Raw genomic sequence first — 18,119 nt, 5'->3', positions numbered from 1 at the left:
ATCACTTGAACCCGGGAGGCAGAGGGTGCAGTGAGCCGAGATTGCGCCACTGCACTCCAGCTTGGACAACAACAGTGAAACTCCGTCTCAAAAATAAATAAATAAATAAATAAAAAGTTTAAAGGAAACGGATTCATTTTACAAAGGAAAACTTTAAATGTGTTCAGATTCTTTTCCCCACTGGAGTATACCCGGAAGGTTTACAGCAAGTGTCTTCCAAGACTAGGTTTGGCCAAGGTCTGAATTAGCAGAAATAGAAAATGACAGCTAAGCCATTAATGCTCCTTCTTCCCTTCTTAACGGAATTCTAGACTCCCAGAGTTTGTCCACTCTGCGTAAGTGGAAGATTTATCCACTAAAATTTTACACATACTTTAGTTCCTCCTTTCCCAAAGGTTCACTTACTCTCATGACACGATCATTGAGCTTCTTCATGACAAACTTGTCCGTTTTCTCAGCATTCCTGAAATCTGTTGTTAGCCTGGATGTAGCACGGAAAAAGTCTCCACGAGCAGAATACAACCACTGCAAGCTCAGGCCCATTTCCTGAAACAGACATTCTTCGCTATGAGAAGTTTTGTTTCTAAGGACACTCTTTTGCGTGCCTTTCTAATTTAACGTGTGTTAATAAGATTCTGATAAAAGGAACTCGCAGACAAGCTCAAGACTCCAAAAGCACCTTGCACAGGGTTCCAAGCTCTACAGACTGTGATATACACTCTATTTCAGCCCAGCATGTAAGAAAACCATTCTCATTAGGAATTTAAACATAATTATACAATCCTATGTACTACACTGTTTCCAGTTCGATTCTCCTTCTGGGGGAGAACTTCCCTATAGGGGAAAACATTGTGGTTCAATGTACTTCAGGATCGTTATCTCCATCTGGTAAGTTCCATTTTCAACAGTTACAATTAGTTTCAAGAAAGACCTAAGGGGCCGGGGGCGGTGGCTCACACCTGTAATCCCAGCACTTTGGGAGGCTGAGGCGGGTGGATCACCTGAGGGAAGGAGTTTGAAACCAGCCTGTCCAACAGGGTAAAACCTCAGCTCTACTAAAAATACAAAAACTATCCAGGCATGGTGGCACACGCCTGTAATCCCAGCTACTTGGGGAGCTGAGGCGGGAGAATTGCCTGAACCCGGGAGGCGGAGGTTTCAGTGAGCCGGGATATACCATTGCACTTCTGCCTGGGGGACGAGAGTGAGACTTTGTCTCTCAAAAAAAAAAAAGAAAGAAAAAGAAAAGACAAACATAAAAAGATTTGGTTATCAGTGATTTACTTCAATTAAGAGATCTGTTAAAAAATCAACTCCTAGTACCATAAAACTATCTGGAAGCCACTTAATATTAATTTTATTGATTTATTTAGAGATGGGATTTTGCTATGTCGACCAGGCTGGGCTCCAGTAATTCTCCTGCCTCAGCAGAAGTAGCTGGGGCTACGGGCGTGCACCACCTCACCCTGCTTATCAGTTTCACTTAATGGAATATTTGAATTTTAGATGCACAGGATCAATACGAGACAGAATCCTACTAGCTGTGCTGTCTTTCCATCCACGTCATGTCTGAAACGCACACAGCCCAGCTCCTTGCTGAGATTGTCATATTCTGTGACAGGCTGCCTGGGAGACATGAGTGATAGAAAACCTGACATTGCTCTAGATTCTGAAATACTGCTGAGCTCTGTCCTAGGTCTCTGATCCACAGCCTCCCAACTTCTGTCAAACAAGTTACAAATTCTATGTAAAATTGTGCCTCCGTTCACTTTAAAATGTACTTTGGCTACAATCATCCTTCCACCTACCAGGAACACATAGGAACACATCACACTTCAAACTACTTGACATTCAGCAGTAAAAACATACTTGGAATCAGTGCTCACCTTTACATCTGCTCTGTACTGGTTCAGATCCCTCAAAAACAAAAGCAGCTGGCTGTTGTACCTCTCATAGTCCAGGTTCAATTCAATATCATGGGTCAGTTTAATCACGAACTGACCAGCTACTTCTGCCGCTGCTCGTGCCACTTTGTTCAGCTCAGGAATCCTCTCCACCAGTTCCTTATAGGTGTCCATGGTGGTGCCCAAGTAAGGATAATCTGTGTCCTGCAAGAAAAAGCGAGGCTATGGCACTCACGTGAGGTCTACCAGCAAAAGCCTCACATTCTGGCTTCCCCATCGAGGTAAGTTACTACAGCTCCCCGCTGCTTCTAACACATTCCCACCCCAATGTGATCTCGTTATCTGCTGCTTTAAGTACATTCTTGCTACTTCTCTGAATCTAACCTACTCCTAGAGTGATGACTTTCTTCCAGGTTCTACAGAATCCCTGTCCTATCGTATCATATGCCTTGAATAGATTTCTAGCCAAATTCCTTAAGGCTGTACGTTTTTCATTCTGGGAAGTTTGGGCCTTTATCATGGAAAAAGAGAACACACATGAAATGTACCTTGAGACGAGGTCTCACTCTGTCACCCAGGCTAGCGTGTGCTGATGCAATCCTGGCTCTCTGCAGGCTTGAGCTCCTGGCTCAAGGGACCCCCCCTGCCTCAGCCTCCCAAGAAGCTGGGACTACAGATGCCACTGGGCAGCTTAATTAAAAAAATGTTTGTAGAGATATAGTCTAGGCATGTTACCCAGGCTGGTCTCACTCCTGGCCACCTCAGCCACCCAATGTGCTGGAATTACAGGTGTGAGCTATTGCACCCAGCCTGATGAAAATACTGTTCAGCTGGACTGTCCAATAGGCAGGCCACTGCTCAATCACTCAAGAAAATCAGCCTCGTTTTTTTGTTGTTGTTAGACAGAGTCCTGCTCTGTCGCCCAGGCTGGAGTGCAATGGCGCGATCTCGGCTCACTGCAACCTCTGCTGCCTGGGTTCAAGCGATTCTTCCACCTCAGCCTCCTGAGTAGCTGGGATCATAGGCATGAGCCACCACACCCAGCTAATTTTTTTGTATTTTTAGTAGAGATGGGGTTTCACCACGTTGGCCAGGCTGGTCTTCAACTCCTGACCTCAAATGATCCACCCACCTTGGCCTCCCAAATGCTGGGATTACAGGTGTGACCCACCACACTCATTATTAAAACTCATACTTAAAGAAGTTTTAGCAATAAACTCAAATGCTAATTAAGCTAATTGAGATTAACAAGTCTATATTAAAACTGATAATGAAGGAACATGCAATAATTACATGTGTATAACTTTTTTTTTGAGACAGGGTCTCGCTCTGTCGCCCAAGCTGGAGTGCAGTGGCTCCATCTCAGCTCACTGCAACCTCCACCTCCCCGGTTCAAGCCATTCTCCTGCCTCAGCCTCCTGAGTAGTGGGTTTACAGGTGCCCGCCACCACATCCGACTAATTTTTTGTATTTTTAGCAGAGACGGGGTTTCAACATTTTGGTCAGGCTAGTCTCAAACTCCTGACCTCGTGATCTGCCTGCCTTGGCCTCCCAAAGTGCTGGGATTAAGGGAGGAGACCACCCCTCATATTGTCTTATGCCCAATTTCTGCCTTCAAAGAAAGAAGTAGAAACTAAAAGGCAGAGGCAGACAGCCCAGCGCCGCACCCTGGGCCTAGTTAAAGATCGACCCCTGACCTAACGGGTTATGTTATCTATAGATTCCAGACATCGTATGGAAAAGCATTGTGAAAATCCCTGTCCTGTTCTGTTCAAATTACCAGTACATACAGCCCCCAGTCACGTTCCCACTGCTTGATCAACCACGACCCTCTCACGCCTACCCCCTTAGAGTTGTGAGCCCTTAAAAGGGACAGAATTGCTCACTCAGGGAGCTCAGTTTTTGGAGACGTGAGTCTTGCCAAAGCTTCCAGCCCAATAAAGTTCTTCCTTCTTTAACTCGGTGTCTGGGGGGTTTTGTCTGCGGCTGGTCCTGCTACAGGATTACAGACGTGAGCTACCACGTCCGGCACTTGTGTATAACTTCTTAAAACATTTTAAGCACTCCAGTAAACTTGGTCTCAAAGTTGACACAAGAAGATCCATGGCCAGGTGTAGTAAGTAGCTCTTGCCTGTAATCCGAACGGTTTGGAGGCTGAAGGGGAAAGACAGCTTGAGGCTGCAGTGAGCCATGACTGGGCCACTGTACCCCAGCCTTGGTGACACAGCAAGACATCGTCAAAAAACAAACAAAAAAACCCCAACAACTAAGATACGTGCAAAAGCAAAATGGAGTCACTAGTGTTAACAAAAATGCAACCCTGAAGAGAAGGGTCTCACCCTTCTATGTCTGATAACAAGGACTAAGGGTTTTTGTTTTCCTTTTTACGAAAACTACAACCTTACACAGAGGCCACTGCCACCTTGCACCAAAAAAATTCTCTTGTGAGAAAATCTGCCGAGCAACTGCCTGTAAACCTTGACTGATCTTGGTAGTCAAGAATAATTACCTCAAAATAATTATGTAATCCTTGTCATTTGTCCTTTAAAAACTTGCTTTCCTTTACCTCTCTCAATAAAGCACATTCCCATGTACTTTCCCATTCCCAAATAAAGATCATTTCTTTTAGAGAGCCTCTCTCCATTTGTCATTTAAATGAACTGATGGAATGCTTTTGGTTTTGGGTTCCTCAGACTTACCTCACAAAAACAGAAAGAAACTGCTGGGATTCCAGAATACGCAAGGAAAGGGAAAGCAGCATTGTCTAAAGTGAGTTTCTCACTGCAAGAAGAAAGGATGTGTCTTTAGAAAGTTTTCTAAAGAAGACTGTTCTATCATGCTAGTCCTCACATCCGAAATAAATTCTTTAGTTGAGTATCTTTAGGTGTAAGTAAGCTCAATGCAAGGACAGATTTGGATTCTACCTGACACAGGAGGCAGAATCTCTGCTTTTCTATTAGTTTGTTCATTCACTTTCCTCAACTTACACTTTGCTGGCCCAGTTGCTGTCCTGATATAGAGATCGCCCAGTAACCGGATGTTTCACCTGTAAGGTAAGAATTATCATTAAAACTAACCTTTTGGAACTTATTTATTCAGGCTAGTCACTAACATGTTACTCTATAAAAATTTATAAATAGAAAACTTGTATTATATCTTCTTGAAAAGAAATTATTTATGACAGTTAAAACGGTCTCAATTTTAAGTTATTACTAACTAGGCTCATGTTTTCAGTTCCTTTAGTTATGGTTAGGAAAAAATGTTTCCTTCTTAATTAACATTTTAAAAGTGGGCCTAGGCCAGGTGGGGTAGTTCACACCTGCAATCCCAACACTTTGGGAGGCCAAGGTGGGAGACCACTTGAGCCCAGAAGTTTGAGACCAGCCTGGGCAACAGAGCAAGACCCTGTCTCTTAAAAAAAAAAAAAAAAAAAAAAAAAAAAAAAGCCGGGCACAGTGGCTCATGCCTGTAATCCCAGCACTTTGGGAGGCCGAGTGGGATGATCACATGGTCAAGATATCGAGACCATCCTGGCCAACATGGTGAAACCCCGTCTCTACTAAAAATACAAACATTAGCCAGGTGTGGTGGTGCATGCCTGTAATTCCAGCTACTCGGGAGGCTGTGGCAGGACAATCACTTGAACCCAGGAGGCGGAGGCTGCGGTGAGCCAGGATTGCTCCACTACACCCCAGCCTGGGCAACAGAGGGAGACTCCGTCTCAAAAAAAAAAAAAAGCACCCAAAAAACCACGGTGGCATACCCACAATTGTAAAAGCCCTCTTTAGGCTCCATAATATGCCTATCTTGTTTCTGGTTTCTTCCTTCTAGTGCATCTTATGCCACCAACCTAACTGGTAAATTCATTATTGCCTTGCTTGAGATCCTATAATCCCTAGTATCCCTTGGGATCAAAGCCAGTATCTGCTGTCTGACCTGTATCTAACTTTACTCACTCCAATACACAGCCTCTAATCCCATGAAGCTCCCTCACTCAAAACTATGGTAATTCTTTATTCAATGAATATTTCATACCGCTTCCTCAAAGTATAGTTCAAGTTGATTTTAGCCTTCCTTAGCATTGTGACTCTACAGACAATCCCCTGTGGGCACCTGCACTACAGCTCAGGCCTCATGGCATTTTGTTATATATTCCTCAAGAGACGACATATTTTTTGAGATTGCAGCCCTTCATATACCTCCTCATCTCATATGGTTCAACAGGCAAGTATCTCTTTAATGATGCTGCTATAGAATTTATTCTCAATTCCTAGTTTTTGTTACTGACTATGGTTTTACATATCAGTGTTTTTTATCTCAGGTCGATTCAACAAAAAATTAAGTCATCCATTTTGGTAATGAGGTATATACTCACATCTTGCATTGTTTTCTCAATCAGCGTATACAACAACGGGCTGGCAGAAACCTTGAAGTTGCTGGTACCTGAAAAGAAATTATTTTATCATTGCCCCTTCTCCACTCCAGTAATTTTCACACTGCTACTTCTACAAGTACTTGACAAATAAGACAGTAATCTACATCAGTGGCCCTATGCAACAGCTATCCTATTCATCAAGTAGACAAAAGTAATTTTGGTATCAAGTTCTTTAGCAACTATGATAACTTGACTCAAGTCAGGCTCTTACTACTCCTTGAGTTTGCATACTTTAATCCTAGTGATCTTTTTAAAAATATCAGCAGTTTTAGGTTCAGCAGCAAAATTAAGATAAAGGTACCTAGAGGTCCCATAAATCCACTGCCCCCACACATGTGCAGCCTCCCCCATTAGCAATTTCACATTTAACTTTCTGGTTCACCCAGGTTAGAGCTACAACATGCTTGCTATACTCAGCACATTCTGCTGCAAACATACAACAGGGAAATAACTGACCCAGAGGCTTAATTGTAACTCTTTCCTTTTTCCCCCATGTAGACATTTCACTATTCTCAGTTCATCAGCTACATCTGCACTTTCTTTACCCCATTCCTGTTGAATGTAATCTGCACTTTAAATAACACTCAAACTCTGTCAATTTTCTGCTGCCAGTGAACATTCAAACTCTTCTAGAAGTTTGATTATCCAATATTTCTATCAGTGATGCCACAACATAACAGGATGTGAATTACTCTCTAAGTACCATTCTATATGGCATAGTTTAGTTTCTTCTCACCTCAAAATAGTCCAGAACTTATGGTCCTAAAACTTTAGTGCATCAGAATTACCTGGCATGCTTGTTAAAGTTTTTTGTTTATTTGTTTGGGTTTCTTTGCTTCAGGATACTTTGTCCTTAAGAAAATAGTAAGTTTTTATTCCCCAAGGGTTGCCCAAAAAAAAAGCCCAGTTTTTTTGTTTCTTTGCGATGGAGTCTCGCTCTGTCACCCAGGCTGGAGTGCAAAGGCACCATCTCGGCTCACTGCAACCTCTGCCTCCCGGGTTTAAGTGATTCCCCTGCCTCAGCCTCCTGAGTAGCAGGGATTACAGGTGCCCACCACCACGCCCGGCTAATTTTTGTATTTTTAGTAGAGATGGGGTTTCACCATGTTGGCCAGGCTGGTCTCAAACTCCTGACCTCAGGTGATCCGCCTGCCTTGGCCTCCCCAAGTGCTGGGATTACAGGCGTGAGCCACCATGCCCAGCCAAAAAAGCCCAGTTTTTAGACCAACACTCCCATTTCTGACTCAAAGGTCTGGGGTGGACCTGAAAGTTTGCATCGTAACAGTTCCTGATGCTGCTGATCTGGGGGCCACATTGAGAACCACCCACTGCTCTAGACAAGGCAATATGTGTTCATTGTGTAACTTGACCGACTATTTAAAGGAAGGTTAAGATTCAGGCTGAGGGCAATGGCTCACGCATGTAACCGCAGCATTTTGGGCAGCTGAAGTAGAATGCCTGAACTCAGGAGTTTGAGACCAGCCTGTGCAACATGGCAAAACCCCATCTCTATAAAAAAAAAATTAGCCAGGTGGCTGAAGTGGGAGGATCACCTGAGCCCAGGAGGTCAAGGCTGCAGTGAGCCAAGATTGCGCCACTGCACTCTAGCCTGAGCAATCGAGTGAGACCCTGTCTCAAAAAAAAGCTTCCTTCCACTTCAAAGTAGTTTACCCGGCCAGGCATGGTGGCTCACGTCTGTAATCCCAGGCCAAGGCAGGCGAACTGCCTGAGGTCAGGAGTTCGAGACCATCCTGGCCAACATAGTGAAGCATAGTCAATTTTTTGTACTAAAAATACAAAAAATTAGCTGGGCGTGGTAGTGAGCACCTGTAATCCCAGCTACTTGGGAGGCTGAGGCAGGAGAATCACTTGAACCTGGGAGGCGGGGCTTGCAGTGGGCCAAGATTGTGCCATTGCACTCCAGCCTGGGCGACAAGAATGAAACTCCATCTCAAAAAAAAAAAAAAAAAGTAGTTTACCTGAATTCATAAACAGCTAAAGAAAGGGATACTTACCAAGCACCGCTTTATCCAGATTAATATAAGTGAAAGCCTTTAAATGCAAGGATGAAAGGTATCCCTAGAAGAGAAAACACTAATAAGTACAAATCTGTTCATTTATCACATACAGTAGCAACAGGGATTCATTTTCAATTCTGGACTCTATTGAGACTAAGCGCAAAGGCAAAAACGGTAAAATCAAACCTATAAGAACATCATTTCTGGAGGACAGCCTGAACCCACAAGCTCAGGTGCCCAATATGGGAATAGATGATGATAAAGAATACCTCTAGCCATTCAGTGGCACCAACCGATCCAAAGTCTCCAGCACTCCAACTGGCAAAGATAATGCTTCTGCTGGGCTGAAACCCATCTGAAAGAGAAGGAAGTTAGCTTTATCTTGGGAACTGTTATACACGGGCAAGGATGGAAGGTATCCTACTTCAGATGAATCAGAAAGTCTAACTCCAAGATAGCAGATTCCAAAATCTTCTTTTCTGAGCCAAAAAAGAAAAAAAAAAAATACTAACAAAATCTTTGAGACTCCAGGTGAAAGAATAAAAGAATAGGAATAATTTTTTTTTAAGCAACCTACAAAAAGCAATATAGGAGATCTGCAAATAAGATTTCGAGTACATAGCAGGGGCCAGTAGTCGTCCTTTTACAATTTCATTCTTTCAGTTCCTTAACTTCTGGACCCAGAGATCACTGAAAACAGAGTAAGCATGATGATGCACATCTTGAGAATAATTTGCATAGAAGTAAATCAAAACATTGGATTTTTAAAAAATAACTCTAAAATAAAATAAAAATTCACAAATTTAAGTTATAAGAAGAGTTTGCAGAGAAACTACACTTGTGACAGCGCCTTTTGGGGATACATGTATCACTGCCCTCCATCCCACCCACTTCCCTCAGTATTTTTTTTTTTCCATTAATGTACTCTGTATTAAAGATATAAGCATTGCAATTTGCCCTGTGACCCAAAGATTCAGGAATATGATGATTTTGAATGTGTGGGTGGGTAGGAGTGTGAAAGAGTGGCAAGCAGGACAGAAAGGCTCAAAAATAAAACAGGCGGGGCACGGTGGCTCACTCGTAGCAGTTTGGGAGGCTGAGGCGGGTGAATCACTTGAGGTCAGGAGACCAGCCTGGCCAACATGGTGAAGCCCCGTCTCTACTAAAAATACAAAAATTAGCCAGGCGTGGTGGTGGGCGCCTGTAATCCCAGCTACTCAGGAGGCTGAGGCAAGAGAATGGCTTAAAGTCAGGAGGAGGAGGTTGCAGTGAGCTGAGATCGTGCCACTGCACTCCAGCCTGGGCAACAGAGTTAAACACTGTCTCAAAAAATAAATGAATAAACATAACAAAATTTCAATAGCTGTTAGGCCTCAGTACATGAGTATAGAGGTATGCTACTGCTTTCAAATAGATTACTTAGGGACTATGGTCCGCCTTATCATGCTGGATACATCAAACTAGGCACTAGGGCTCAATAATCCACTGTCTCAAAGAAACTGGTGATTTTCAGCACAGCTAAGACATTTTATGGAAAGCTGTTTCAAAGAAAAAGGCAGCGGCCGGGCACGGTGGCTCAAGCCTGTAATCCCAGCACTTTGGGAGGCCGAGACGGGCGGATCACGAGGTCAGGAGATCGAGACCATCCTGGCGAACATGGTGAAACCCCGTCTCTACTAAAAAGTACAAAAAACTAGCCGGGCGAGGTGGCGAGCGCCTGTAGTCCCAGCTACTCGGGAGGCTGAGCCAGGAGAATGGCGTAAACCCGGGAGCGGAGCTTGCAGTGAGCAGAGATCCGGCCACCGCACTCTAGCCTGGGTGACAAAGCGAGACTCCGTCTCAAAAAAAAAAAAAAAAAAAAAAAAAAAGAAAAAGGCAGCTACAACAAAAGACAATCTGCCTTGTATTTAAGAACTAGAGTCTGGCATGAGGGAACCACAGGAATGCAGGCAAAGCGAGCAAAGCACAGTACAACATCTAGAACCATCTGTAGTGCACCAATATTCAAAGGAACCAAAATTTGTACTCTACCTTTTAAGACCATATCTGAGAACATCTGGGCAAGTTTCAACAGGAGAGCTGTCCCCACACTGGATTTTGCAGCTCCGGGGCCCCACGCATCTCTCTGGGCCCCAACCACAACATAGTGATCTTTAAAAACAAGAGAGGAAGAATTTAAATAAGCTTCTAAACTTTTCTACAATTAGCACATCAGTAGAAAGGTAAAAGTGCAGTATATGTATTAAGAATAAAAGCACCTTACTTCAAATCTGACTAAAAACTCTGGGAATTAAAAATTCACATGAGGGCCGGGCGCGGTGGCTCAAGCCTGTAATCCCAGCACTTTGGGAGGCCGAGACGGGTGGATCACGAGGTCAGGAGATCAAGACCATCCTGGCGAACACGGTGAAACCCCGTCTCTACTAAAAAATACAAAAAACCAGCCTCCCGAGTAGCTGGGACTACAGGCGCCCGCCATCTCCGGGAGGCTGAGGCAGGGAGAATGGCGGGAACCGGGGAGGCGGAGCACAGTGGCTGAGATCGGCCACTGCACTCCAGCCTGGGGAACAGAAAGCGAGACTCCGTCTCAAAAAAAAAAAAAAATTCACATGAGAATATTAATTTTACTTTACTAGTAGAGCTACTTTTTTCCTACACTACTAATTAAATTTACTGACTACTTAAGTGAAAGAATAAAAGAACAGGAATAATTTTTTTTAAGTAACCTACGAAGAGCAGCAATATGGGAGATCTGCAAATAAGATTTTGAGTATGTAGCGGGGCCAGTAGTCATTTTCTTATTTCTTAGTAGGTGTTGGCTATTTGATTGCATTTAAACTCAACTCCAGGGACTGGCAAACTACAGCCTGCATACCCATTCATTACGTACAGTCTATGCCTATTTTCTTGCTTCTACAGAGTTGAACAGCTAAAACAGAGACTGTATAGTCTGCAAAAGGTTTATTATCTGCCCCCTTAAGAAATTTGCTTATCACTGGTCTAGTCAATAACTTAGAATAGATTTTCTAGTCACAATGGTCAATTTTCAACAAGAATTTCCTAGGGCCTTATTACCTCCCAGTAAAACTGACACACAGGCCGGGCACAGTGGCTCACACTTGTAATCCCAGCACTTTGGGAGGCCGAGGCAGGCAGACCACGTGAGGTCAGGAGCTGACCTCATAGAGCCTGGCCAACACGGAGAAACCCTGTCTACTAAAAATACAGAATTAGCCAGGCATGGTGGTGCACGCCTGTAATCCCAGCTACTGGGGAGGCTGAGGCAGGAGAATCGCTTGAACCTGGGAGGTGGAGGTTGCAGTGAGCCGAGATCGCACCACTGCACTCCAGCCTGGGCAACAAGAGTGAAACTCCTCAAAAAAACAAAAACAAAAACAAAAAAATCTGACACATAAACAATTCACTTTAGGACAGATAAGATTAAGCACTTCATAAAACCAAGCCAAGCCAGCATCGTACACTCCCTCCCCTTCCCTAGCCACATCCTCAAGAACAGCAAAGAAAACAACAACAACAAAAAAAAAACCAAGAGGGGTGGGGGCGGTCTTTACCTGGTTCTACGAAGCCTTTAATAACTCCAAAGATGTTAAGAATTTTTGTCTCTTTCAGCACATTGCTCACCGTGAGCTTCACATTTTTGTTTTCCGAGGTTACCATCTTACACGTAGAGTCTGTTTTCCAGTCAGAGGGACAGTCTCCCTCCATATTTCTAGAACCAGAAAGTTCTGCGTTATTGTTCCTTGCCCAAAGTTTACTTTTGTCTAGTGAGGCTCTAGATTAAGAGGACATATAAACAAAACTTACTCTCGGGCAGGCACAGTGCCTCACCCCTTTAATCCCAGCACTTTGGGAGGCCGAGGCAGGTGGATCACAAGGTCAGGAGTTCAAGACCAGCCTGACCAACATGGTGAAACCCCGTTACTACTAAAAATACAAAAATTAACTGGGCATGGTGGCGGGTGCCTGTAATCCCACCTACTCAGGAGGCTGAGGCAGGAGAATCGCTTGAACCTGGGAGGCAGAGGCTGCAGTGAGCCGAGATCACACCATTGCACCCTACCCTGGGCAACAGAGCAAAATTCCTGTCTCAAAAACAAAAACAAAAACAAACTTACTCTGTAGTGGTGAACCATTTGTGTCTTACTTTGATCTGTAGGCAGCCAACTGAAAACCATGAATTCCTAGTTTAAGCAATATTTTATAAAACTTCTAACTGTCCTCATCTGATATATGCCTTTCCGCCAGATATAGTTATGTAGTTTATATTTGGAATACATACCAAGATGGACTCAAAATGAAGTTCTTTTAATATATAAAAGGATATTAATACATTTTTATGTTTCCCAACTGTCACCACTAATAAAGATAGTATACATTCTTATCTCAGTTATAAAAAATATTCCTCAGCTGGGTGCAGTGGCTCACGCCTGTAATCCCAGCACTTTGGGAGGCTAAGGCAGAATTCCTTGAACCCAGGAGGTGGAGGTTGCAGTGAGCCAGGATCACACTACTGCACTCCAGCCTGGGCAACAGAGTAAGACTATCACAAAAAAAAAAAAAAAAAAAAAAAAAATCCTATGCTTCCCCCATCTAATTCCTCTGTGTTACCCCAAATAATAGCTGTTCCTAAGGGGGCTTAATTACACAAATATAGGTTGAAACATTATTACTCCCCTACTACATAAGGGTAAGATGCGTCACTGGCTTCACAGGTTGGTTACGACTTGTAGGTGGTAGGTAGAATGAGTCAACAAAAATCACCTATGCTAAAGGCCTCTTAGCATTATCAATGATCATAGTATGTTACACACTCCTTTCTATGCTAAAGGCCTCTTAGCATTATCAATGGCCATAGTACGTTACACACTCCCTCCCCTACGCTAAAGGCCTCTTGGCATGATCAATAGTCATGGTATTTCACATAGTCCTTACATACAGATGTTCTTCATTTGAGACTATCAAGTAGAATATATTTTCACTATCCAATTATGTTAAAGAAACAGGATCAGAGAGCCTATGTCATACAGGAGATAAATGCTTTCATAAAGGTCTGAAACTCGATCTCTATCCTGTAACAGGAAATGAGAAATATGTCCACATCCAAATCAAAATTAATCAAATCAAAATTAATGCTAAAACGGAACTGGGCTGTTTTTAAAGAGGAACACTAACACTACAGGGAGGATATCCAGGAGCGCCATGACCATAAATGGTTTCTCTGGAAACCAGCATGAGAAGTGAGGCTTCTCAATCTACAGACAAGGAAACTAGAATCATCCCGTGTTGCTTAGAAGAAAAATCCAGACAAATGGATGTTTCAGGGAATGGGATTTTATCCCAATATGAATTCTAACAGATTCTCTCCACTAACTGAATGGGTTGCCACAGGCATCGTGCCTCAGCACAGAAGTACTTGAGCAGAAGTTGTGCCAGGAATCTTGCACAAGGAATTCACTGGGGTTGTAAGTCTCCTTATTCTCCTGCATTTGTAAGTCCATTATTAAGATCTCTTTAGAGAAAAATTCATTTTTATCTATACCAAGGTAACAGCTAACTATCTTCCAAATTCCCAAATGTGGAAAATTATAATCATATTTAACATTTTAATCAACATATTACCGTTCTTCCCTAACCATAAAACCTCACCCTGCAAGACAGCTTTCAAATAAAAACTTACCCAAACAGCTTTTCTGCAGCAGCTCTGGAGATCGTTTGGACAGGTATATTAGGCAATCCTGACGACTGAGATGGTGGAAACTGAGTGTGATTGAAGGAAGGGAATCCAGGTGTGTAAGGGTCACCTGTTCCCAGATGAGCCTAGGAAAACAAAGAGCAATTCGCTCCATCACATACTTCCTCAAAAGTTCTCTGTAAGATTCGGAGTTGGTATAAGATTCGGATTTGGTATAAGGCTGCAGCCCAACCTTAGTTTACCAACTTGAAGCCTCAAAAATCTGAGTGGCTCTGCAATGTGACTCCTGTTTTCATGGCACATGGAAATTCTCAGTTCAAGGTACTGTTGATAAAGTACTTTTACCAACAAATAATAAAGCCTCAAAGTCAATGTAATCTATCTTCTTGCTTACTGCTAATGCCCTCCCAGAAAAAGAGCATTTAAGGAAGACACAGTGCTATTTCTGCTAATATAGGAATCCAAGAACAATTCAAAGAACTCAAAACGGCGATTTACTCAAGAAATAACTCACATGTCCAAAGAATGAAAGGTCTGCCTTAACAATGGGAAATTTAGTCCGGTCCATATATATCAAGACACCAATTGCATTTAAGCTTTCAGCATTTGCAACCTAAAAGAAAACATATAAAGCTCAGAAAATGAAAATCTGATCATATGAAATGAGAATACATCTTGGACATTATGCTAAAGGCCAAATGGTTACAGAGGACTAAACTCAGAATACTTCCAAATATTTCAAATTGTTTATCTAGTAATGTGTTGTTAATTGTTTCCTGAAAAATTAACTCACTTGTTTGCAAAGTAAGAATAACGGGCCGGGCGTGGTGGCTCACGCCTGTAATCCCAACACCTTGCAAGGCTGAGGCAGGCAGATCATGAGGTCAGGAGTTTGAAACCAGCCTGGCCAACATGGTGAAATCCTGTCTCTACTAAAAATACAAAAATTTGCTGGGCTTAGTGGCAGGCGCCTGTAATCCCAGCCATTCGGGAGGCTGAGGCAGGAGAATTGCTTGAAACTGTAAGGCAGAGGTTGCAGTAAGCCACTGCACTCTAGCCTGACCAAAAGAGCAAAACTCCGTCTCAAAAAAAAAAAAAAAACAAAGAATAACGAAGGCCAGGAGTGGTGGCTCACGCCTGTAATCCCAGCAATTTGGGAGGCCGAGGCAGGCGGATCACCTGAGGTCAGGAGTTCAAGACCAGCCAGGCCAACTTGGTGAAATCCCCTCTCTACTAAAAATGCAAACATTAGCTGGGCGTGGTGGCAGACGCCTGTAATCCCAGCTACTCAGGAGGCTGAGGCAGGAGCATCACTTGAACCCGGGAGGCAGAGGTTGCAGTGAGCTGAGATCACGCCACTGCATTCCAGCCAGGGTGACAGAGACTCCATCTCAAAAAAAAAAAAAAAAAAAAGAAAAGAAAAATAACAAAAACCCATCTAAGACAACCACTTTTTTGAGTCCCACTGTCACCCAGGCTGGAGTGGCACAAGTCACATCTCACAGCCTCCAGGGCTCAAGCAGTCCTCTCACCTCAGCCTCTCAAAGTGTTGGGATTACAAGTGTGAGCCCTGCCACTTCTTTAAAAATGCAGAAATCACCACTGTCCTTTGATATGTTCCAGTCTAGTTCCTTGTGTATGTTTGGCTATTTATTTTCCTTTTTATAAAACATGCTTTTAACTGTATTCTGTATATGCATAAAACTGAGTTATACAGACAAACAGCTTTCACTTAAGCATTTCTGATTAGGGAAGTGGAACTTATTTGATTTGCTTAGCACTTTTAATAAATTATATTATCTGGTATGAGAGTTTAAGATCGCTGGTTTTCAGAATGTAAGAATATTAACAAGAAATATAACTTACCTGAAGAGTAAGATACCAAAGTACTGTATTGAATATTTTATATATATATATAAAATAACCCACACTCACCTTTTCTGCAAAGGTGATTTTTCCTGCTCTGACAATCACTATAGATCCATTCACAGGAGAGTCTAAATCCTCAAAGTCTTTTTTAGTACCAAAATTAGCATGGACCAGTTTACCCTAGAACAAAGACATTAGATTTAATGAGCATTATGGTATTGGAACAGCTCTAAAATCTTGAGACAAAAGAGTTTTATAGATCAAACCTAAGACAGGCAACCCAAGAGATAAAAGGAGGCCAAGGCCTAAAAAAGACATGAGTTCTAAAAAACTTTATAATTTTTAGGTCAGAGGTATTAGAATAAAATCAAGAGTTTTAGCCTCCTATGTCTTTCATGCTTTTATTCCACGCTGCCTTTCATGTAAAGGGCATTTAGATTAAAGAGGCCTATGTAGGCTGGTCATGGGACTGGAGGCCTGGAACAATCTTCGCCTTGAGGACATCATAGAAAGAGGTTTTAACCGAAAGACCTGACAATACATCTGTCCCAAAATTAAAACACCATCTATTACAACAAAGTGACTTGCATACACCAACTTTGGATGTGTCATTATGTTCCTAAGCTAAGAAGAGTCCAGATGAACAGCTATAAACAGACACTAACACCAAGCACCTGAACACAGAAAGCTGGAAGCTGAAGAAAAACCTTCAATGTTCTTTAACAGAACAATCTACCATCTCTAAACTCCTGGCTTACAGGCAGCCAGGCAAAGGGATAAAACACAAGTATCCAGAAAGGCAAGGACTCACCACAGAACTGCACCTGCCTCAAAAGGTATCCACTGGAGATGCCCAACTCACAAATGTGATTTTTTTTTTTGAGACGAATTTCGCTCTTGTTGCTCCTGCTGGAGTGCAGTGGCGCAATCTCCACTCACTGCAACCTCCGCCTCCTGGGTTCAAGGGATTCTCCTGCCCCAGTCTCCCAAGTAGCTGGGATTACAGGCACCCACCACCACACCTGGCTAATTTTTGTATTTTTAGGAGACTTCAACATGTTGGCCAGGCTTGTCTCTGACCTCAGGTGATCTGTCTACCTTGGACTTCCAAAGTGCTGGCATTATGGGCGTGAGCCACCACGCCCAACCACAAATGTGATTTTTAAGCTGAAAATTATTCCATCTATCTGTTCTCTATTTCTGTGTTAATTTGACTGTATCTGCCTAAGTTTAAAAAGATCAAGGGCTGGGTGCAGCAGCTTACTCCTGTAATCCCAGCACTTTGGGAGGCCAAGGTGCATGAATGGCTTGAGCCCAGGAGTTTGAATTCAAGACCAGCCTGGTCAACATGGCAAAACCCTGTCTCTACCACAAATAATAATAATAATAATAACAAAATAAAAAATAAAAATTAGCAGGACGTCCCAGCTACTCGGGAGGTTCACTTGAGCCTGGGTGGTGGTGGAGGTTGCAGTCAGCCAAGCTCACGCCACTGCATTCCAGCTAAGGCAAAAGAGTGATACCCTGTCTCAAAACAAAAATAAAAAAAGATCAAGCATTAATGAATCAAGCTAAGACTAGGCCCCAGCCAAGATGGATATTTAGATCTGTCCCCACAGGGAGGATATGCATTTGTTTAGCAAATACTACTATGTATGGTCAGCCATTCTCCAAAGCTCTGCGACATGGCAGTAAATAGAACTAACCCATGGTTCTTCATTTGGCTCACATTCTAACGGAAACAAAGGCATAGATAATGTCAGGTGCTATCAGTACCATAAAGAAAAAATAAAGCAGGATATGGGGAAAGTGATTAGAGAGAGAAGACATTGCATGTTGACTGTGTCATTAGAGGGTTGAAAACCAAAATATCTCACGATAATTTACATTTCACAAGTAAATGTATAACTCCTAAGAATAGAAAAGATGAGTTTTGAATGATTCAAGAGGGAAAAGCATCTCATGCACTGTTTTGCCTTACTTACAGTAACTGTTGCAGCCTTACTATACGCCACATAACCCCCAGGATTCTCCACCAGGTAAACAAGTCCACCATTCTTATCAACTATGATCACCGAGTTTTGAGCACTGTTAAAAAGATGAAGTTAAAATAAGTCTAAGGTCATCCTTCCAAAAAACACAATAGCTTACATTTAGTATGTCTTGCATTATTTGGCTTC

The 18,119-nt window shown here is 42.7% G+C and overlaps 1 protein-coding gene across 1 annotated transcript in view; it reads right to left on the bottom strand.

Annotated features, from left to right (window-relative positions):
- Positions 1–18,119, bottom strand: part of TFRC (transferrin receptor) — a 33,688-nt gene that overhangs the window by 3,898 nt on the left and 11,671 nt on the right. The window contains exons 6-18 of the mRNA XM_031663946.1: positions 17,925–18,027; positions 16,006–16,119; positions 14,585–14,683; positions 14,056–14,195; positions 11,930–12,087; positions 10,389–10,508; positions 8,627–8,712; positions 8,355–8,418; positions 6,280–6,347; positions 4,892–4,950; positions 4,604–4,685; positions 1,887–2,108; positions 406–546 (exon numbers count right to left, since the gene is read on the bottom strand). Coding sequence (XP_031519806.1) covers positions 406–546; positions 1,887–2,108; positions 4,604–4,685; positions 4,892–4,950; positions 6,280–6,347; positions 8,355–8,418; positions 8,627–8,712; positions 10,389–10,508; positions 11,930–12,087; positions 14,056–14,195; positions 14,585–14,683; positions 16,006–16,119; positions 17,925–18,027 — 1,456 coding nt within the window. The remainder of the gene's footprint in view (positions 1–405; positions 547–1,886; positions 2,109–4,603; positions 4,686–4,891; positions 4,951–6,279; positions 6,348–8,354; positions 8,419–8,626; positions 8,713–10,388; positions 10,509–11,929; positions 12,088–14,055; positions 14,196–14,584; positions 14,684–16,005; positions 16,120–17,924; positions 18,028–18,119) is intronic.

Source organism: Papio anubis, chromosome 2 (assembly GCF_008728515.1).
Source record: "Papio anubis isolate 15944 chromosome 2, Panubis1.0, whole genome shotgun sequence".
Taxonomy (NCBI): domain Eukaryota; kingdom Metazoa; phylum Chordata; class Mammalia; order Primates; family Cercopithecidae; genus Papio; species Papio anubis.
The sequence above is the reverse complement of the archived record's forward strand: the minus strand, read 5'-3'. Positions and strand labels throughout refer to the sequence as shown.